Raw genomic sequence first — 22,478 nt, forward strand, 5'->3', positions numbered from 1 at the left:
GTCATCATTGTCATGTATCTTTGCACCACTTTTGCAGTACCTTCAAGAGATACACCCTCATCTAATTATGTTGCACTTATATGAACACAGCCTTACTGTACTCAGCTTACACTGGCCCTCCCTCATTCCAGCTTCCCAATAGTAAGGGGACGCAAGTCTGCAATACGCAAAAGTCCAAATACGGAGGCATTTTCGGTCCACGTGTGTAGTACGTAAAGGAGTATATTATGCTACAAAATATTAGCACATGCCCAACTTAAATGAGGTACTTTGTATCTGGCTATAACATAATCTTATTGAAAAAATAGCTTCTTTTATTAGACAGAACAAATTTAACTCACTGGCTATTAATAATTAAACTTTACCCATTTCTGAAGAAGTTCTTGAAATAGTTTTTTGTAACAGACCAAGTCAAACTTGTCACAAATCTTCCAAAATAAGACATAGGCTGTGGGTTATAATTTAAGTCTGTTTCCTATGTATTTCCTTGTGTGTAGTACAGTCCAATATCTAACTTTAGTTAGATTGTAGATCTCTAACTTATACCGCTTTCATACTGCCGCCCCGGCGATATCCCGGGTTTTTCAAGCCGGGTTTTTGCCGGGGCTCGGAGCGTCCCAGCTCAGAAACACCATTCATACTGCACCTCGGACCCGGGAATTTCCCGGGTTGACCCCATTCATACTGCACAAGTCTGTGCCCTGGCAATTTGTGGGAGTCATCACCAGAGCATTTTTCATTGGCTGAAAAATTTCTCCATTTCTCCTAAACTCCTTCTCGAATCTTCCACGGGCTCCCACCGATGACATCATCCTCCAGAGACAGGCAGACAGCCAATCAGCTTGTTTTCTGTGCAACCCGGGTTGGACCATTCATAGTGCAGGCAACCCGGGTCCGACCCGGGAATTACCCCTCGATAAATCCCGGGTTGAAGACCCGGGTTTTTAGACCCGGGATTTTTGACTTGTACCATTCATACTGTACCAAGACCTGGGTCATTTGAGCTCGCCCCGGCAAAAACCCGGGATTTTGGTGCAGTAAGAATGGGGTATCATTTATCAACCCTAACAAGGTTAACTAGAGAGAGAACTTGTTATAGATAACTGTACAAAGAAAAGAGCAAAATAACATGTTGTTGGTGTTCTGTATCTCATAGTTGTCATAATTTACTAGACAATTGATAGGCTAAGCATTAGTACAGCACACACAATGACGGTGTGTAGATGATGGGTACAATTTGATTTGTCTTGGCAGCTAGTTCTGTAGTTCATTCAGGAAGTGACATTATATATTTTTTGTAAACACTAACTTGACACCAAGGGGCAATGAGGCACAAAACACAGTAGCACTTACAATTTAAAGACTGGTGTCTGTATATCAAAACCATTTTGAGCCTGAGTCATTAAGGAAAGTAAAGCCAAAAAAAGGAGCAAATGTTCTCTGGGACAAACCACGTTACAATGCAAGGGGTGCAAATGAGTTTATTATTTTGCACATAAGTTAAATACTGGCTGTTTTTTCATCTAGCACACATACTTGATAGCTTTATTTTTACACTGAAATTTAAAGTTGATCTAGGTCCTAGGACATGCCCTACCCCAACTATGAATATGTCCCTGCATTTTAAATTTACCTCCCCCTCCAATGCCACATGGTTTTGCCCAGGTTTAAAGTTACTCCTTATTTATGCTTTGCTCTACTTAATGAATCAGGCCTGTTAAGTTATTTTTTTTAAGTAGGTGGCAAAGTCCTCTGGCATGATGCAATTGATGAGGGGTGGGGGAGGAGGACAGAGAAGGGGGTTAAAATGTAGAAAAACTGTTTTGGATTGTGGGATTTTGTGAAATATAAGCGAATAAATTTTATTTATTTATTTTTCTAATTGTAAACATGACTGGGCAAATATATATATACTGTATATATATAAATACAACCATGTGTGTAAAATAAAAATATAATTGTCAGCTGTTTATATTTTGAACAACCTTTATTTATGCATATTTTTGTTGCATTCGTGCTTCCCAATTTGCCGCACTTCAGTTCAGGACATATAGCTAAGGTGGCATGACCACATCGCCCCGGGGATGTGGACATGTTACATTGGGAACGTGGCCGCATCACCATGGAGGGCGTGGCCACAATCTGGTGGCGTGACTAGCGCTTCTGCCCTGCCTCCACCCACAGTACAAAATATACTGGTATGCTAACTGGTTTATGAATGAAATGGTGTGTAAGTTATGGATGTTAGATTGTAGGTTCCACGGGAGCAGAGACTGATGTGATTGAATAAGTGTTCTCTGAATTTAACATGCTGCATAATATGTTGGCATTATATAAAGGATAATAATAATTGTGCAATTCATACATTGTTCGCTGCAATCTAGTTATGTTACCACATCATTACCAATAATACATTCTATATTTCCCAAAACCAACCCGACTTAAGAGTAAGGGCTAGATTTACTAAGCTGCGGGTTTGAAAGAGTGGGGATGTTGCCTATAGCAACCAATCAGATTCTAGCTTTCATTTATTAGTACCTTCTACAAAATGATAGCTAGAATCTGATTGGTTGCTATAGGCAACATCCCCACTTTTTCAAACCCGCAGCTTAGTAAATCTAGCCCTAAATGTTACTTCGTCCAATCCTCCTTGCTTTAATGTACATTATGTTTCCCCAACCCAACTGAAATAATATATTTCATTGCCCCTAGCTCTGCCTCCTTACATTGCTTTACCTCTTCTGCAAACTATATCCACTCTGTTCCTGCTTATTTATAACATTATGATTAAAGGGTTCCTTAAACAAGTATGTTTACATTTACCTTCATTGATACAGGAATGAAACACACATCAGGGGAAACCACATAGATATTACTGTTCCCTATGACATTAGGCATCGTCAGGCTGAAGTACGATACAGAGCATGGTTCCAATCTCTAACCTATCTTTCTGCCTAGTTAAGGTGTTTGGGTTATATTCATTCCCGTGGCCACCACTTAGACAGTCCCTGCTATACTTTGACTCCCCTTGTGTGTTTTTATGCTTCTTCGCCTATTTCTCCATGTTTTTTCCTGATCAAAGACTTATAAAACAAAGTATCTTATTCACTTTTAAAACAGATGAAAATAAAAAACAGAGACTGCCTGAAGAAATTATAATGCTGAAGTTTCTGTTAATTGAATCAGCTGTGTTTTCTTTTTGCTGTCTCACTAATTGTTACGAATGATGCACTTTTTTGCTCCGTATTATTATAGAAATTAAATTATAGACCATAGGGAAGCATGATCGTATTTGTTTCTAACCTTCATTTTAATGCTGTAAGAAGCCTTCTTAAGTAAAGGCATTCAGACTTATTTGTTTTTGTAGGTCTTAAAAACAAGAATCTCTGAACATAAATATAGCAGCTGATCAGGATATTTTTAAAGGAAAATGAACTTTTAAAAATATGTTTGATAATTTTATGTTAATGTTTGCTTTAGAAATCTTGACAATGTTTTTTTTAAGCTAACCTGCTAACCTGTCAAGACTCAATGCTGACTTATGGCTTTTCTGATTTGTTGTACAATGCTAGTTCTGCACACACAAACTCTCGCTGTCATTTCCTTCTGTTTTGTTCAAGCAGAATAGACAGCACAACACAAATGTCAACTCCAATTAACAGACAAGTTGTAGACCACGGGCTAGATTTACTAAGCTGCGGGTTTGAAAAAGTGGGGATGTTGCCTATAGCAACCAATCGGATTCTAGTTTTCATTTATTTAGTACCTTCTACAAAATGACAGCTAGAATAAGATTGGTTGCTATAGGCAACATCCCCACTTTTTCAAACCCGCAGCTTAGTAAATCTAGCCCCAAATGTTGATTTGCTTATTCTAAAAATTTTCACCTGTATAAGGGTTAATGTTTGGTGTCTGCAACCTCAGAGGTCATTCATCTATAAGGAAAGACACACTATCGCCGTAGTAAAACTGATGATGAAACAGGGAGATGGAAAGTAGAACATTCCTCCAAGATCTATCCATCAATGTGAGATTGAATCTGGTCTGCAATCAGCTAGAAACACAGAATGAAGGAGATACAGATTTAAATAATGCTTGTGCGCTGTAGCCCTATATACCATTTTAAGTACATTTTACTGGAGTGTGAGGACCTGAGTCATTAAGGAGAGCAATGCATTAAAAAGAAGTAACTTTGCACCTGGGCAAATTTAAAATGTGGGACTGATTTTTAGTTGGGATAGGACATATCCTAGATCAACTTTACATTTCAGTGTAAAAATAAAGCTATAAAGTATTTGTGTGCTACAGGAAAAAGTAGCTAGTATTTAACTTATGTTAACAATAATGAACTGATTTGCCCCCCTTGCATTGTAACATGGTTTGTCCAGGAGCAAACTTACACTTTTTTTTTTGCTTTGCTCTCCCTAGTTACTCACGTCCCGAAAGTATATTGTATCTCCTTTTTATTTCCGTTGCTGTCCTTGCTGAAGGAACTTTAAAGTAGGAAGTCAGAGCTTCAGATGAGAGACCTGATTCATTAAGGTACTTAAATTAAGAAGTTTCTTATCTCAGTCTCCTGGACAAAACCATGTTACAATGCAAGGGGTGAAAATTAGTTTTCTGTTTTGCACATAAGTTAAATACTGACTGTTTTTTCATGTAGCACACAAATATCAACTTTAAATTTCAGTGTACAAATAAGCTATCAAGTATTTGTGTGCTACATGAAAAAACAGCCAGTATTTAACTTATGTGCAAAACAGAAAACTAATTTTCACCCCTTGTATTGTAACATGGTTTTGTCCAGGAGACTTAAATAGAAACTTCTTAATTTAAGTTCATTATTGAATCAGGCCCGAGGTCATTAAGCTGCTGAGACACAGTGCAATACTCTCTTTGGTGATATTGTGCACCTTGATTTGAACAGGCATCTTTTACCAACCTTATGTGTTTGAACTTTGCCAGCCATGATGATAATATTTACAGAGCTGCAACACTTCAGCGGAGAAGCATATTTCCAGGTGCTCTTTGGCTAGTATAAAAAATATAAAGTTTTGTACACACAAATGCCACATATAATAAACACAGTCAAAATGTCCCCTCACTGTTATGATGAGTGTAACCCTGGACCTGGCAGTATAATAGGAGAAAATGTATTTAATGAAAACGGTGGGATTAAAGTGGTAGGAGCCTGGACTTTGATGTGAAATTTACACTTTTGCACAGCGAACCTTTTCAGCTTGATCTCAAAATGTGTATGGTGTATTGTATGCTTGTTTTTATGACATTAACAATATACTTTCAACTGCAGCTTGAACTACAGTGGAATGCTGGCATCCGATGGACAATTTAGTGACTTCCTTTCCGGCATGGGTCCAGCTCAGTTTGTTGGCCGCCAAACGCTAGCAACTACATCGATGGGTAAGTGACGTCAAGTAGAGGATCTGATTTATAGCTCATATGAGCCATTGAAACATTGCTTTCCTTCTAAAAAATCCTGCAGTTTATCTTCACAAGCATAAGTGTATTGTTCATCATCAGGTGCCCTAATAAAAAGGACACCTGATGATCTAATTGACTGTTGTTTGATGCTGTGCTTTGCCTAACGTCAGTATGTCATGACCTGCTGTACAGATATATAGTTCTAGAATGTGCATGTCTCCTTATTCAGCTGTAACTAAAGACTTATGGGCGGCAGTGGAGTCTTATCTATAATAACCATTTTACTACTTGCTGCTAAGCAATTTTGCATGCATAATGAATACCTTTGGTAATAGCAGAGACATAGGCTGGAGTCCAAACTGCTCTCTGAATTTGACCTTGCCTATAAATCTATTTTACCATTGGTTTGCTGGTTTAAAAACAGATTTAAAGTCAACTTGGGAAGTGAAAACACAATGAAATCCAAACCTGAACATGGATAAGTGAATGCAGAATTACATGGTTGAAAGGAAATTTTGAACTAAACACAACCTGTGATTGTTGCACTGTAAAGTAAAAATCATTTAGATTATGTAATATATGTGTTGTTATGCTGTATATATTTGTTTTCCTTAGGGGATGTTGAGGTAGGGCTACTGGAAAGAAATGGACAACTTGAAGTGGAAATTATCCAAGCTCGTGGACTAACAGCCAAAGCCGGCTCCAAAACACCACCAGGTATATTAACCTATATCAGATATGTGTTTGATTGACTTTTGTTGTTCCTAGTAAATGAAACTAACGTATACATACCTCCCAAGGTGCGGAACTGCAAACACGGGTCATTTTAGGTCAAAATAGGCCTTTGGTTTTGTTCCCAGCAGAATCTGGAAAAACATTACCGTTGAGGGATATGTTTAGATCTGTGTCTGATTTTTGGTTTCTGGAAACATGAATACAAATATCAAAATGATTGTGTTCCATTCTGTGATCTTTCACTTGCTCTGTCTACTATATATTGTTCTCTAATCTAATATTGATTTCACTGGTTGATTGGGAGCCAGTTGAATCCTAGAAGGTGCTTCTGGAAACTACACTGTTAAAGTTGAAACAGATTCCTTACTGGGAGCGCTTGTTGGTCCTTGTCTGGCACAATTTTTTTTTTATTATTCTCCGTTTTAAGATAACTTTTGTCATTTTAACTGTAAACGCTTATGGAGTTACTGTTTTTATAAAATGTATACAATGTTGGGCATCATGATGGCTTAGTGGTTAACACTTCAACCTCACAGCGCTGGTGTCAAGAGTTCAATTCCCGAACATGGCCTTATCTGTTTGGTGTTTGTATGTTCTTCCCGTGTTTGCGTGGGTTTCCTCCAGATGCTCTGGTTTCCTCCCACACTCTAAAAACATATTAGTAGGTCAATTGGCTGCTATCACATGATCCTAGTCTCTCTCTCTGTTAGGGAAATTAGACTGTAAGCTCCAATGGGGCATGGACTGGTGTGAGTGAGTTCTCTGTACAGCGCTGTGAAATTAGTGGTGCTATATAAATAGATGATGATGATGATGTATATGAAAACAGCCTAAGCAGCCAGCATTACTTGCTGCCTTGCTATACTGTTTTCATGTTTTACAATTGTTCTCTGTAGTTTTAGCCATCACTGAAGATTTAAATTGAAACTTCTACTATTTACTTGTTCCTCAAGAGCAGCTAAATCTGGATTGATGGCAATAAGTAATAGACATCAGTGGGGTTACTCTTTTGAAGCAGAGACAAAATGGGCAGGTCTCTTTCCCCTTTGTTGCAGCTATTTCCATTCCCCAAAAATCATTGTCCTAGTTGTGGGCAGGATTGGAAGCAACTGTTAGCCAATCAGTGCAGAAATGCAAAGAGCTAGAACAATCTTTTAGCCAATCATGTGGGCAGGGTTAGAGGCATCTGTTAGCCAATCGGTGCAGAAATGCATAGAGCTAGAACAATCTTTTAGACAATCATGTGGGCAGGGTTAGAAGCAACCATTAGCCTATCGGTGCAGAAATGCATACGGCTAGTACAATCTTTTAGCCAATCATAATATTAGAAGGTTCACAACAAATTCAACAGAATAAACTGCAAAGAAAAAAAGAAAATTAATTAATTCAACTTGTTGGGTTCACTTTAAGAAATTCAAGCTAATCACAGAGGAACATGGATAGACATAACTGAACAGCTTAGCCTTTAGAACACGTGGGGAGACGTTCAACTTTTATTCATTAGGATTTTTAGGTCTCTGAAGCAGAAAGTTAAACGGAAAAATACATTATTCATCAAGATTCCGTTGTTTGCCAAATAATTGTAGCACTAGAGATTGCCAGGCTTGCGGCTCTGTGTTATTATTGGAAATTGAACAAGCACTGCAGCTGTTTTCAGAAAGCTCTTTCAAATAACTGGATGTAATTCAGCAAAGGCCTACAAAATAGTGCTATTATTTTAAAGGAAATATTCAATATCTAATAAATCTGTGCTGGGGTGAAATGCCTCGCAGCCTGAAAACAAGAAAAGCTGCAGGGCTTTGTCTTGCAGAATAGTGACATTTAAAGGAGGAATCTGCCTATTTCCATATTAAAGGTTTGTTAAACATTTAAAAATGACATACCTTATATTAGCTTATCTTGGTTTATATACTAAAATTGCATGCATGTGCAAAATTTGCTCTCAATACAAACAACCGTTTGCATCCTGGCCCTGGTGATGCTTCAGTTGGTCCACGAGGGTTAGACTTTCCCACTTCATAAATAATTTGGTGATTATGCTGAGGTCAGGTTGGACACTGATCGTGCCCTGACCGGGAGTATCGTCATGCGTGTGGTAGACTATTATGTAAAGATGTGAAGAGTCGGCAACATTTACCATATTATTAATCTGCTAAATCCAAAGGGAATCTTCATCCTGAAGTAGTCCATAGGTAATCTTCATCCATGACCTAATCCAAAGGGAAATAAAATAAAAAAACACATGAGAGGAAGGAATGCAACTTCTCTTTGCATTCCTTACACTAAGGCTCCATAGAACTGAATGGAGCCGGACAAGCCTTATGTCATCTACCTACCTAAGTGTAAAGTTATATTCTGCATATGAAACATCCTTGCTCTTTATGCATCCATATGGCAGCACCCACAATATAATGTAATACAATATTACGATATGTCATCTACACGTGTGCAGTGTTATGTTATGCAGATGATGTATTTTCCGTACCTACTGTATCTGAATCACAAAAGATTTTCCACTAGTTGTAAATGGCTGACCGGAGAAGGTTTGTCCATATCTATTCGGTTAAAAGTGATTTTCAAACAGCTTGGTTAAGAAATTGATGATAATAACTATCCTATCTTTCCTCCAGCCAAATCCATACTCCAACATCTATAATACAGTGCTCTACAGTATTGTTGCCTACGTAAGTGTAGTGTTATGTTACATGTATGACACTTCTTTACTGCTGATGCATCCAAATGCCAGTATCTATATTACAATGTAGCATAATATTGCAGTGTTACCTACCTGAGGGTAGTGTTATGTTATGCATATGATGCATTTCTCATACCTCCTGTATCAGATAGCTAAATGACATTGAACTGTAAGGAGCCAGAGTTGCCTTATGCATTTGTCTAAGTGTAGTGTTATGTTATGCATATGACGTATGGTCGCTCTGCCATGTGTCAATGTAATGATTACTACATGTGGTATGAGCAAAAGAGGCTGAATAAACAGCTATAGCTGCATAATAGCCACATAGATATATTAAACATTGAGGAGTGCAATAACTGCAGTGTTGGCAGAAGTACTGGCAACTTTAAGTGCCACCTTCATATTGTAAAAGCAAATAAGTTGTCCTTACGGCATTTGCTTCTCTGGTCTTTGTTTAAGTCCTCACATTGTAGTTAAAGTAGGAAACTGCACTGCTGGTAATTTAAAGTGACCCATATCACTGTGATTGTGGGCTGGGTTGACCCTATAAAACACATCCCCTTGTATTCTGCATGGAAAGTAAGAGGTAAGTGACTGGGAATGAAGAGTACACTATTCGGTTAAAAACAAAACTGCATTACAGTGGCTGCCAGGACCAGCCACTAATACTCTTAAACACACCAGCTTTTCAGTCCAAGGGGTAAATTTGTCAAGCTGCAGGTTTGAAAAAGTGAGATGTTGCCTATAGCAACCAAGCAGATTCTAGCTGTCATTTTGTAGATTGTACTAAATAAATGATAACTAGCATCTGATAGGTTGCTATAGGCAACATCTCCACTTTTTCAAACCCGCAGCTTGATAAATTTACCCCCAAGTCTGTAACCGCTTAAAAAAGTGACATACACTGAGTGGCAACTTTATTTGGTAAATGTACCTGATAATCAGTTACATTCCCTTATCAGCTGTCATGCCGCATATGAGACAAGCTACAATGTGCCTCCTTCAGCACAAATGCTATTTCAGTGACTGTTATTCTGCACCGCCATTACATGAATATTATATGGGTGATATACCTGTGTCCCCATGAAAACCTCAGCAGTTATGATCCAGTATACCTTTTATCGTATCCATTTTCCCTCTGAATTGCATGCACATAAACTGTGAGTGCCTTCCTACATACTGTAATAAGCGTGTTCTGCACATACATTATGCTGCAAGTAATTATATAGTCAGTTATATGGAAAGGTCACATGTACTGCAGATGTATAGATGCAATTTTTGAATCTATTATGAACTTTAAATGGGCACTATAAGTACTGTATGTTTATACTAATGGGCACAGTTGCTGATGTAACAGGGGGCTAGCAGCTGCCGGACCCTGTGTTTCTGCTGCACTCAGAGGAGAATAGTGTAGTGTTTGCGGTCAGCAGAGAACTTAATGATCTCCATACTGTGTTACAACTGTGTGCCAACACTGCAAGGCATTTGAAGCCCCAGAATGTCATGTAAGAACTGACATTCTATGTCTCCAGTATTAAATTCTGATCAGAGAGCAAAGGAACTCTGTTGTTCTCTCCCTCTATAAGCAGGAAGTTCTGCACGGCACCCAGCAGAGTTTACAGTTAGGTAAGTTAGAGGCTTGGATGGGAGAGTGTCCCTTCCTAGAAACATTAGGGGCACTTTCAAAATTTTGAAATGGGGACCTCAAATGTCTAGTTACACCCCTGCATATACTTTTAAGATAAAAAAAAGTAAAAAAAAAAAAGCAATATGAAGAATGTTTATTATCCTATTTTTAGAAGCTGAAACAGATCGGCATTATCTAGAAATACATTGGCATGGTAGTTTATAACTTAGGTTTTTCATATTTCTATTCTAAAACATATGTCAGTAGAGAATAATGTGCCATTGATTAACCACCTGCTAACAAGCAGAAATATGATTAAACTGATGTCTGTCAATAACGTCCGCTAATAGTCACTGCTGTATGTTATAACAGAAAATCAATCAGTAATAAATAGACCTGGGCCACCCGAGTCATATATTACAGTTCAAGGATTTTCCTCAAGGGGATCCAAAAAGAAAGTCTAAATAATGGGGAGCAAAGTTAGTGGCAAACATACACAAAGATGCATCTAAAAATATAATATAGTTGCCAACAAAGCTCATACAGTGACTAATATACTGTATAACTAAAATATATAGGGCCTGATTCATTAGAGACCATAAGTACCAATATGTGCATAACTTGCACTGTGTATGCCCAGAAATGGGCAGGGAATGCCAGGGAACACAAGAACTTCCAATTCATCTTTGAACGTAAAGAGCACTACAAACAGCCTACGCCTTCAAGAGCGAAAAGGGAGTGAGGGGCTGTATGCACATAGTGAATGTACAGTAAGGGTGTGCCAAAGACGAGAACTCGCACTAGCGTCTGATTCAAGTTTTGGGCATCTCCAAGGTAATAGTTTTTCAGTCGTACCAGTTGCACCAACCATAGGGCAGGTGTGAGTGCCAAGTGATAGTGATGACGGTAGCGTATGTAAGCTAGAACATTTGTGTTTGCAGTGAAGAGCAACTGTAAAAATACATTTTATGTACAATTGACATTAATAACATCATCATTAATGTATTTCATGGGGTAAACAAAAGTGTAAGGGCTAGATTTACTAAGCTGCGGGTTTGAAAAAGTGGGGATGTTGCCTATAGCAACCAATCAGATTCTAGCTGTCATTTTGTAGAAAGTACTAAATAAATGAAAGCTAGAATCTGATTGGTTGCTATAGGCAACATTCCCACTTTTTCAAACCCGCAGCTTAGTAAATATACCCCAAAATGTTGTTTCAATGATTACTATATTATTAACAGGTTGAATACTTTTTTTCTGTGCGTTCTGCTCTGACTTTATACTCCACATTTTTCTGCAACTTTTACAAACACATCAAATATGTCCAGTTTATTGTAGGTCTCATGTATGTTTGGGCTATAATAAAAATGTCTTAATGCGGCATAGATCATTAAAGGAGTGAGCGCCATGTGATGTAGATATTGATATGATAGGAAAATCATCCACAAGTATCTTTCATTTAATTTGACATTTAAATTCCCACATGTATTATTACACATGACTTTACATATTTTTGTTTCTTTATTGATTCTATCTGATATTTATATTATTACTGTCTGCATGTCTGACACAATTCCAAGGCCTAGAAATGTAATATATCAGTATAGACAGTTTTTATTTTATTTCATGCTATGGTAGATTAAGAGTTAGTTTAAAGTGTTTTTAGGATGTAAAATAATGAATAGTGATTCTGGTATGACTCTATACCAGTGATGGGCAACAGCCGGCCCTCCATGCCTTCACCTGCCGCCCCCAGCTCCTTCCTGCTTTATTGTCAGATTTCTTTGCTATAGCTTGTGACACTTGTTTAAAATGCCTGCTGATATGTTATTACGTTATCCTCCCACGCGCGTATACAAGACTTCGCCCGCGCTGCCCCCCTCCACTGGAACAAGCTCCCTCCCTCCATCAGAACTTCCCCTAACCTGTCCAGCTTCAAACGGGCTTTAAAACCCCACCTTTTTCTTAAAGCCTTACAGTCTCCCACTTAACTACCTACCTTATCCTCTGCCTCTCCCCCTTCTTTCCCCTTCCCTGCCTCCGTCCCCCTACTCTCCCTCTCTCCCCTGCGTTTCTCTGTCTGTCCACCCCTACCCTTAGATTGTACGCTCCTCTGAGCAGGGCCATCTCTCCTCCTGTTTCCACCACTTCTAACTCTGCTCTCCAGCTACTTTGCCCTCCTCCTCGAGGGCCCTCCTCCTCCCTCTGGGGGTCTCCCTGTCCTCCGCGCCCTCCTTTTGGACCCTGTTGTTTGCAGATACCCCCCACCCTCTCGAGCTGTGAATTGAGCTTACTGAGTTACTGTGCTCTATGTGCGCTACGGGCACCTTGTGGCGCCCTATAAACAAAAATTAATAATAATAGTAAACAAAAATACAGATAGCTATATCTGTCTTTGAATAAATTTATTTTTATAACTTATTACTGAGATTCAGGGTAATGTGATGCCATTTGAAGTCTTGGGGCCTGCACCATGTGGCCCCCAAACCGTTTCAGGTTGCCCATCACTGGTCTCTACACTGACAACCCGTAGTTATTGGATGTCTGATCTGCTGTTTGAGAAAAACTGTAACCAACAGTGTTGCATGGAGCTTGGTGAATATGCAAACTGGTCTCTTTCTATTAATCCTTATAAGAGCTATAACACACCTATATATCTGCACCTATCTATAGGAGAACCCTGAAAGTGTGTGCTGCATTCTTTTCAGATGCATCCTTAACTATTCTTTGAATTTTCTTTGATGAAACAAAAATCAATAAAAACACTAAAGAAACAAACAAAAACAAACAAAGTGCATCTTTGATTCGAGGACACACATGCGAGTCTGCCTTCAGTTTCAGTTAAAAAAGAATGTCACACAATTTCTGTTTTTTATTTATATCCAATCCAATTGATAATAAGATACTTTGTAAATGACTGCTAATAACTTCTGATAGAAAAATAAGCATATGTTACAGTTGTCTACATGTGAGCTGGAGACTTTAGTTGACATATATTAATTAAAGTTGAAAAGATCACAGCAGGCAGGCATCAAACACTACTGTCACTCACTGTTCCATTGTTGCAAAACATTGTTGCAGAACATTTAACAGCGCTAAACAGAAGCTATTCATTTAACATCTTGCTTTCAATCATACATAATATAGTAGAAAAATGAATAACAATCTCTGCAAATCATCTTTTTTTTATCAAATTAATTGTATTGGACATTGTGAGTGAGCATCTCAAAGCACTGCTACAGCTGTGCACATAATTCTGTTAGACACTTTGTTAGTTTGGTGATGTGTCTATAAAACTTTGTACAGTATCATTATACATGTCTTTATATACTACAAATAAAAAAGACCATTTCTGAACTAGTTTCAGCGTTTCGCAGCAAGCATTGTCCATATGCTGCTCAGTGTGCAATCTGCTGATCGGATTCTGTGGTAATCATTTTTAATACTGTCTATATTATATCTTCCAGCTGCTTACATAAAGGTTTATCTGTTAGAGAACGGACTGTGTGTCGCTAAGAAGAAGACAAAAGTTGCCCGGAAATCATTAGATCCGTTGTACAATCAGGTTCTTGTATTTTCAGAGAGCCCGCAAGGGAAAGTGGTACAGGTGAGTGTAAAAAACTATTTTTCCCATTGACACTGTAAGGCCATGCAGCACAGCCAGTCTTATAATAACTTATGTTATGGCCGATAGATGGATACTCGCATAGAGATCACTAACATCTAATGAGAGATGTGCTGACAGTATACATGGGCGCTCTATGGAGGCAGATGTTGATGCAGTACATCCTACTGACGTCTACTTCAATGTGTTGAGGTGTACTGTAAGTCAATATAAGGTCAATGATCTTTGTATCAGTCTCCTTACTATACTCCTCATAAATTTGTTTTCTATTCCACAACTTTCAGTGAATCAGGCCATCAGTAAAACTACTGAAAGTGCAGACTTGTTGATTAAATAGAATGGCTTGGTGCCAGGCCGGTGCTGCCATACTAAGCACGCTAAGCGAGGTATCAGCCCCTTTACCCTCACTCCAACACTGGAGGGGTCACGGCCATGACATGGAATGGGCGTGGCTATGTCAGTGACAGCATAATTTCCATGTGGCACACTTTCCAACTCGCTCGCCATTCTTTAAACCCCGCCCCTCAACACATTTCTGCAATGAAGCCCTCTCACTTGTCATTTACTTTTCCACAACCGTCCTCCCCATTCCACTGTAATTATTTTATCCCCAACAGCCTTCTCCATCTATAATTCATTTCCTCCTCTCTTTCCTACACTGTAGTTACACTGTAATTCATAAATCTTCGTCCCAGTAATTCTTCAATTCTCCTGTAATTCATCCTCCCTCTTTTCTCTCAAATTAATTTCCCCCTCACACTCCTTTCTAACTCATCCCCCCTTCACCCTCTTTTGTAAGATATTTCTACCTGCTTCAAATCCCCCACCCCCCTGTATTTAACTTCCCCATTATCACCCACTCTGAATTACAGTCAGCCAATCAGGAAGAAGGGCATGTTTAATGTATATTTAAAAAACAGGTGGCCAGTGCTCGGTGGCATGATAAAACCTTGGCTCTCTAGGTGATGTGACTGCCTTAGATCGCCTAGTTGTAGCACCAGCCTTGCCTTCACCAGCCTACAGTGGTGCATTATACTCTTATTCTCTATTTGTTTTCAATAGACTATAGTGCTACTACATACTTAGAAGCGGTACTACACCCAATGTATACTTTATCAGAAAGACATTACCAGTAATTTAACTAACTAGATTGTTGTTGCAAAATGAATAAAATGTTTGGAAATGCCCACAAAGTATATATTAATTTAAAATATTACCCAGCTAAAAATTAAGTTTAAGCTACTAAATAATAATAGTCTGGAAGTGACTTTAAGTCCTTGGTAGTTTTGATGAGATGGGAAGGATATAGTGATGCAAGGTGGTTCTCCACATCTGAGAGAACTAATATATTCATGGCTTTAGTTTTAGATCCATTCATTTTAGCATTTTGTAGTACTGAAATAGAAATTAGTGTTGTTAGTAAGTGAAGACATGTATTATAGGGAGTCATTTGCGTTTATTCATACAGATGGATTAGAATGTAAGGCTCGGATAAACTCGCATAATTTTGGGGGAAAGTTTATTATATGGAGAACCTGCTCCATAAATGATCAGCTCACTCTGTCAAAAGCTTTCTCTGCTTCTAACGAGATCAGGGTTCATTTACAATTTGATGCATTTTCACACCAAACATATGTAGGAAAAGATGCACCCAAGAAAAAGCATGTGTATATGGGGATGTGCCCATGTCTAATTCTATCACAATTACATGAACACACTGTTACTGTATTCAGCCTGTTTTTGTCTGCCGTTGTCTGCTCTGTTTCACTTATCCAAGTGTAAGAGAATACAAGTCAGCAATATGCAGACATCGATAAACACAGCTATATGTACACATGTCAGGTGGGCATGCACAAAACCAAATACATTTGTTACGCAACAGTATTGATGTATGTCAAACTCTAAAGGAAATCAACTCTTACTGACTTTGGATATATTATGAGTAGAGTGAAGTCTACCTGGTCTGCGTTTAGCAGTTTACGTGTTTAGTCTGTTTGAGATTACCATAGCATATAAATCTATGTTCAGAAGTGACTTAGGGTGGTTACTAAAGCATTCCTCGTTGCTTTTGTTAGGGTTCAGCAGGATTGTAATGTGGAAGTTCCCTCTTAAAAACTAAGTAAGGACACCCACAAATAGGACTCTGATTTTTTTTTTTTATTTGGAAACTGAAACAACAATGTGACAGGAAGTTAATTCACTGAACTCTAAATTCTAGGAAAGTATACATTTTAACTTGATGACTTAAGTTGGTGACTCTAGTGGGAAAAACATAATTGTCCTTGGAAAATCAAGACCCTCAGAAGCGCTGCACAAGAGCCATACAGATATTGCAGGGTTTGATTTTCCTTCTAATTTAATATATGACATGTAATGAAATAAACTTTAAATTTAAGTGAAAGCTTCGCTAATCTAATGGTGATGATTACACATGAAATGTGGCATTACCCGCTAGACTTCTTGGCTGCTTTGCCTTCCCATTATATTAACTAGGCTTCTTGTCCCTAACTGAGGCTCACAATGTAAGTGTATAGCTTATATAAGCGAGCGTCAGTGTATGTACCATTTTGTGTATTACAAAGGCTTCTGACCTGCCTGAGCTTTTTTCTTTTCTTTGCAACTGTCTGGTCTGATAAGTGCATAGTTTAACAAATGGGGCCTGATTCATTAAGGATCTTAACTTGAGAAACTTCTTATTTCAGTCTCCTGGACAAAACCATGTTACAATGCAAGGGGTGCAAATTAGTATTCTGTTTTGCACATAAGTTAAATACTGCCTGTTTTTTTCAAGTAGCACACAAATATCAACTTTAAATTTCAGTGTACAAATAAGCTATCAAGTATTTGTGTGCTACATGAAAAAACAGGCAGTGTTTAACTTATATGCAAAACAGAATACTAATTTGCACCCCTTGCATTGTAACATGGTTTTGTCCAGGAGACTGAAATAAGAAGTTTCTCAAGTTGAGATCCTTAATGAATCAGGGCCATGTTCATCACTCAAAGCAAGGAAGTAGGAGAGCTAAGTATATATTCTTCTTTTCTTTTCTTTTCTTTTCTTGGTAAGTGTTTGTAGAAGGTTGTGGTTACTTTTGTACTTAATATACTTGACAAAGTAACCATGCAGTTATAAAACGATTGTCAGTCTTACCCTCCCACACAGCCATGCAAGCTAGTGAAATATACGTGCTGACTGCTAAGCATTTTGATACTGTGAATTGACTACATTCTTTTTAATTGACTGGGAATTTTAAAAAGGAATAAGGGTTTTTAAACATTATATACCTTTAAACAATACAGTGCCATTGTCTATTGTTATTTTGTTTGGTTTTTTTTCATCTGTGTTGCTATCATAGTTTAACTTAGTAGATTTTAAATGTATGCACTATGTGTTTTTTATGTCAAAGGTGTTCAAAAATATTGGATTGTTACTTCTGTTGCTTCCTGGCTGCTTTATCACACTGCTAAATGGGGTGGGAGAGAAGGGTAAAGAAGGATGGGACATAAGACAGCTGGAATCCATGGAGGGCTACGGACAGGAGTTATATATCTACTGAGCCCAGTGCAGTGCAGGATACATTACCCCACTTTATCCTGCAGTCTGGACAGCTGTCCGATCTGTACTTGCATCTCTCAGCCGAAGTATGATGTCTTCATGATGATGCCTTCATAAAGGCTGCTGTTAGCCTGACAGCTCACTTGTTTTATATCTTTCATTTTAGCAGCCAGCACTGCAGTAACTGTGAACAGTGAATCGATTTTTTAGAAATCTTCTCGGTGTCATGTCACTGGCTCTAATGTGAATGGAGAGCAAGATATTAAATAACAGCTGCATTCCATAATGGCCCAGTGTACAAGAGAGTTCTTTTGCTTGGAGCCCAGTGTACAACAACTGATTCCCACAGGGCAGTTTACAATGTTCCCTGGTAGTTAATGTACAGTAAGACCCATTACTTGGTGGCCAATGTACAATAAAGCCCATTTCCTAGTAGTTCAGTAAACAAGGCAGAGCTCATTCCCGAGAAGAGCACTCAGGTGGTGGAAACATTCAGACAGCCTGAGCATTCCTCCTGGCTCATGGAGCTGCTTCCAGTCTATTGTCTAATATTCCTAGTTCAGTTCAGCAGAAGATACAGTAATATAACTTGCCCAATATGATCATTTTCCTGTACTGCACTGGGCTGCACAGTTCAGTACACAAGAGGAAATAGAGCTGTTCAGTTGGTAGCAGCTCCCCAAGGTTAGGAGAGTTAAGTTGGTCTGTGCAGGGGAGGGCAATGGAGGTTGTTTCAGGGAGCTGCCCCTACATATGTTGCTCCAAGGGAGACAGAAGAAACATTTGCCACCATTGCCTCTGATTTTGTCATGCATCAAAAGTATGTAAATTTATAAAAAATAAATGCAATGAGAAGTACCATTTGAAAGCTTTAAAATGTGTACATTTTCTTTAAATGAATGGATTTATTGTTGTCGCTTTGTTGTTGGACTCCCTCCGGATAAAATGAATAAGGTTGAATCTTACTGGCTAGTTCTTTAAGGGTTAGTATATTAACATGTTAGTAAACTGTGTTGCTTCTTGAGTTTTAATAGAGAATATTACAGTATTTTTTATCACTGCTAATTATAGTGATTCTGAACACACAATGGCAGAGTAACTGTGGATTACACATTGCCACTTTTGGCATTTGTGTTAAAATTAAAACAGAACCATGACGTAGCTCTTTAAATAAGCTGGAAATTGAATAATAATATCCAGTCTGGCACAGGAATTGGTGGAAAGGTTAACACTGTTTCTCTGTGATAAAATGAAAGTGAACTTTGCAAAATGCCTATTACTAAGTTGGCTTTCTGACAATTCTATGCAAGATACTTTTTTGTATCAAGACACCGGAATCAGGTGGAATAGAGCTTGTTTTGCCAACATTTTAATACAGAGTTACCACTCTTCTGGTTATAGAGACAATTGTTGAAAGCCAATTTTTATGCTACTCTATAGAGATATTTGTCTCACTGTGTGTATATATATATATATATATATATATATATATATATATATATATATATATATATATATAGGTCCCTATGAGCCTGTGGATCATTTTATGTGATTATTGATTTTACTTATGCATTGTATTCAGTAATCAGAGGTATTACTATATTATGAGCTGTTTGTACATTTATTTTCATATATTTTTATACATATTTTTTATGTGTATTTATTTGATTTGAACATCTCATGGTTTGTTTTGTATGTTTATTAGAGGATTTGCACTTCCTCTTTTTGATTTGCTGCATTTGATGTTTTTCTGATATTTGCATGTTTTTCATGCTACCTATTAGCGCCGGAGATATCTATTGTATACTTTTTTGTATCGCTGTATTCAACAGATGACTTGTATCAATGTCTTTTCTCTTCAAGTACTACATAATTTAATTTGAAACTACATCCCAGAGAAAGCAATTAGGAACTCTTATACCATTCTAGCTCTTTAGAGTTGCTGTAATATCATTGTAACTGTTGGCACAGTCGCTGATCCCTATACAGCTTTATACAATTTGAAACTAAATGTATTCATAAGTAGATTCAAGGGATTTGACTCTGTTTGTTCTAGTTTTTAAATCATGAGGTGGAATCTTAGGACACACAACAGGACAGTAATGAAAGATTAAGGGATTATTTATGCAAGGGGAAAAAATATGGTTTATGCATATGCCTTAAAGCGCACTACCACCTAGTAAAATATTATATATACTAAGGTGCCCATTTCTCTAGCTAGATCCCACTGTAAAATATCAGCATGGAGCCATTCCTCTTAAAGCCCCAGCTGAAAACCTGGGAAGGGCTGATGAACAGAAGGACCAATCAGAAGCCACAATCTCTTTATTGCGACTTGTCATTGGTTCTCACATTCACACACTCCCTCCTTTGCTATTTAAAATTTGCAATCTAAATAGTTTTGCTAGTTCTGTTTTACAGCCCCAGGAAAAACAGATGTATTTAATACCCCCCAGGGCTCCTTAGGCGGTAATGCAGTTTTAAGTATATAATTCATGGTGGTAACAATTGTAACAGACGATGACCAATAAAAAATATTCTTTACTTGCAATGAAGAGCTTTAATGGATGTCTTAAGCACTTGCACCTCTTTAAGCTAACTATTTTTTTTAAGTGTACCTGTTACCAATATACTAGTTCCTCCTGTCTCTGTGATGACACTAGTTCCTGGTAAATTGATTGGCTGAACATTGGTTCAATCAGCAAAATGACTGCCTCCACTGTATCTAGGTGACTGTCACGGCTCAGGGGTAGAGTTATGTCTGGCCACACGTGCACAGGCTAGGAGTGCCAGGGAGTGTACCCCAAGACACCTCAGTCTGAAGCCTCCTTGTTACAGGTTCTTGCACCCCTATTATTATAGCACACACTATTCAGAATAAGATTCACACCTTCATATGAACAAGAACAGATGTTTATTATTGTTGTATTTGGACAGAAGAGAATTGTGGCTAGTGCAAACCATATAAATACTTTGTGTCATGTCACAGTGCAGCAAAAATAAACATATCTGCCTCAATGCAACTATGACCTTGGTTAAAAACACAGAAAATAGCCATAAAGCAAAAGTATTAAAAGGACAACACTTTTACGACAATATATATCATTGTTAGTACTTTCATTTAAAGGGTATTCAAGGAATATATTAAACTTGTTAATCAACATTAAATGAAAATGTAGATAATCAGCTTAAATGAGAGGTAATAAATTAGTCATATAAATTAAAATTAATGGTGTATCCAATACAAGGGTCCATTCAACCAAGATATAATTCCATCGCTACAGCCCTGCTGTGTATCATGAGCTCTAATGCCTTCATTTTGTTAATAATTAATATGTGAAATGTCATAGTTGATGTTGTATGACAATAACTATATATGTGTTGTCTTAAAGGTGATGGTTTGGGGAAATTATGGCAGGATGGAGAGAAAGCATTTCATGGGAGTGGCGAGAATACTTCTAGAAGAGTTGGATTTGTCAAGCATGGTTATCGGCTGGTACAAGTTATTCCCAACCTCGTCAATGGTTGATCCATCAACAGCTCCTCTTCTCCGTCAAGCTTCTCAACTTTCCTTGGAAAGCACTGTGGGACCATGTTGTGAGAGATCTTAATAGTAAAGAAATTGACCTCTTGACTATCTTTTTTATAACCCACTAACAAAGCTTTGTTTGGATCTCCGACCTCAAACATGTTGCATGTTTGACCAGGTGTTGGAAGCTGAACGCAACCAAGCGACCTTCAGAGAGAAGAAAGTGTGGTTTCCTCTTGTGTATGAAAGTAACCTTGGGTGACCATCCTGGGTGTACAGTCATACAAATACCTCTATTCTCACATTGTTTGATGTATGTTCTTGAATCCAAGAGTGAGAATCGTCAAAAGTTGCAGTATCTTTTATTCTAGAGAAAGGTATTTTCATAACTTTCTATCAAGAACTTTTCAAACATTCCTAGAACAAAGTGTGTGGAACATGGTAGAAATGACTATAAGATGCTTAGAAAAGACTGCAACTTTTCATTGGGAATAATATTTTATTTATTTGTGAAACAAAATATCTTGTGATTTAAAAGCTGTGCCAATCTACCAGGAAGTGTCTTTTACTACTTGGCCAATGCAGTTGATAAATCAGTTAAGGAATGAAATATGTAATTGAATTAGAGTAGATAATGAAATAGGTAGTATGTATGATTTGATCAGGGAAGCACTTTTTATTAAAGTGCTATTGACCAATATAAATTAAAGCCATTGTATACCAGCATATAGTTTAATGAACTAGTTCATCATTTACAAACTATGTACATTTTAAGCATGTGTTTAGCAGTATGAGACAAATCATATTTGAAAATACATATATTTTGAATTGTCCTTTACCATAGAATAGAAAGAATTCAAGAATACCAAAATTATTTTAAGTGAATCCTTTACTTCTTTAGAAGGACCGTGGTACCACTGCTATAATAGCGTAAAGGGAAGTAATGAAAAAATATATTACAAATATATATATATATCGCCAAACAGGAATTTAATAAATATAATAATGTGATTCACTTATAGATGATATTGTACTTTCCCTTTAAAATCATGTTATCTTACTACAAAACAATCCTGTTTTAAAGCCTCACATCATAGAGGCAATTAGGGCACAGAGAAATAGTAATGCTTTGCACACCACAATTTTAAAAATAACAAAATAAAACTCTTCCAAGCTTAATAAGCAAAAAGAAATGTATAGCTCGTACGTACAGTCTATTCTAATATGTTTTGCTGCTGATTTTAAAATATCCCAATACCAAAATAACAA

At 37.6% G+C, this 22,478-nt stretch overlaps 1 protein-coding gene across 1 annotated transcript in view; it reads left to right on the forward strand.

Annotated features, from left to right (window-relative positions):
- Positions 1 to 22,190, forward strand: part of RIMS4 (regulating synaptic membrane exocytosis 4) — a 176,805-nt gene extending 154,615 nt beyond the window's left edge. Inside the window, exons 3-6 of the mRNA XM_075176983.1 lie at positions 5,312 to 5,421; positions 6,058 to 6,159; positions 13,967 to 14,106; positions 21,073 to 22,190. Of these exons, the coding sequence (XP_075033084.1) occupies positions 5,312 to 5,421; positions 6,058 to 6,159; positions 13,967 to 14,106; positions 21,073 to 21,291 (571 nt within the window). The 3' untranslated portion in view covers positions 21,292 to 22,190. The remainder of the gene's footprint in view (positions 1 to 5,311; positions 5,422 to 6,057; positions 6,160 to 13,966; positions 14,107 to 21,072) is intronic.
- The last annotated feature ends 288 nt before the right edge of the window (positions 22,191 to 22,478 follow it).

Source organism: Mixophyes fleayi, chromosome 6 (assembly GCF_038048845.1).
Source record: "Mixophyes fleayi isolate aMixFle1 chromosome 6, aMixFle1.hap1, whole genome shotgun sequence".
Lineage (NCBI taxonomy): Eukaryota > Metazoa > Chordata > Amphibia > Anura > Limnodynastidae > Mixophyes > Mixophyes fleayi.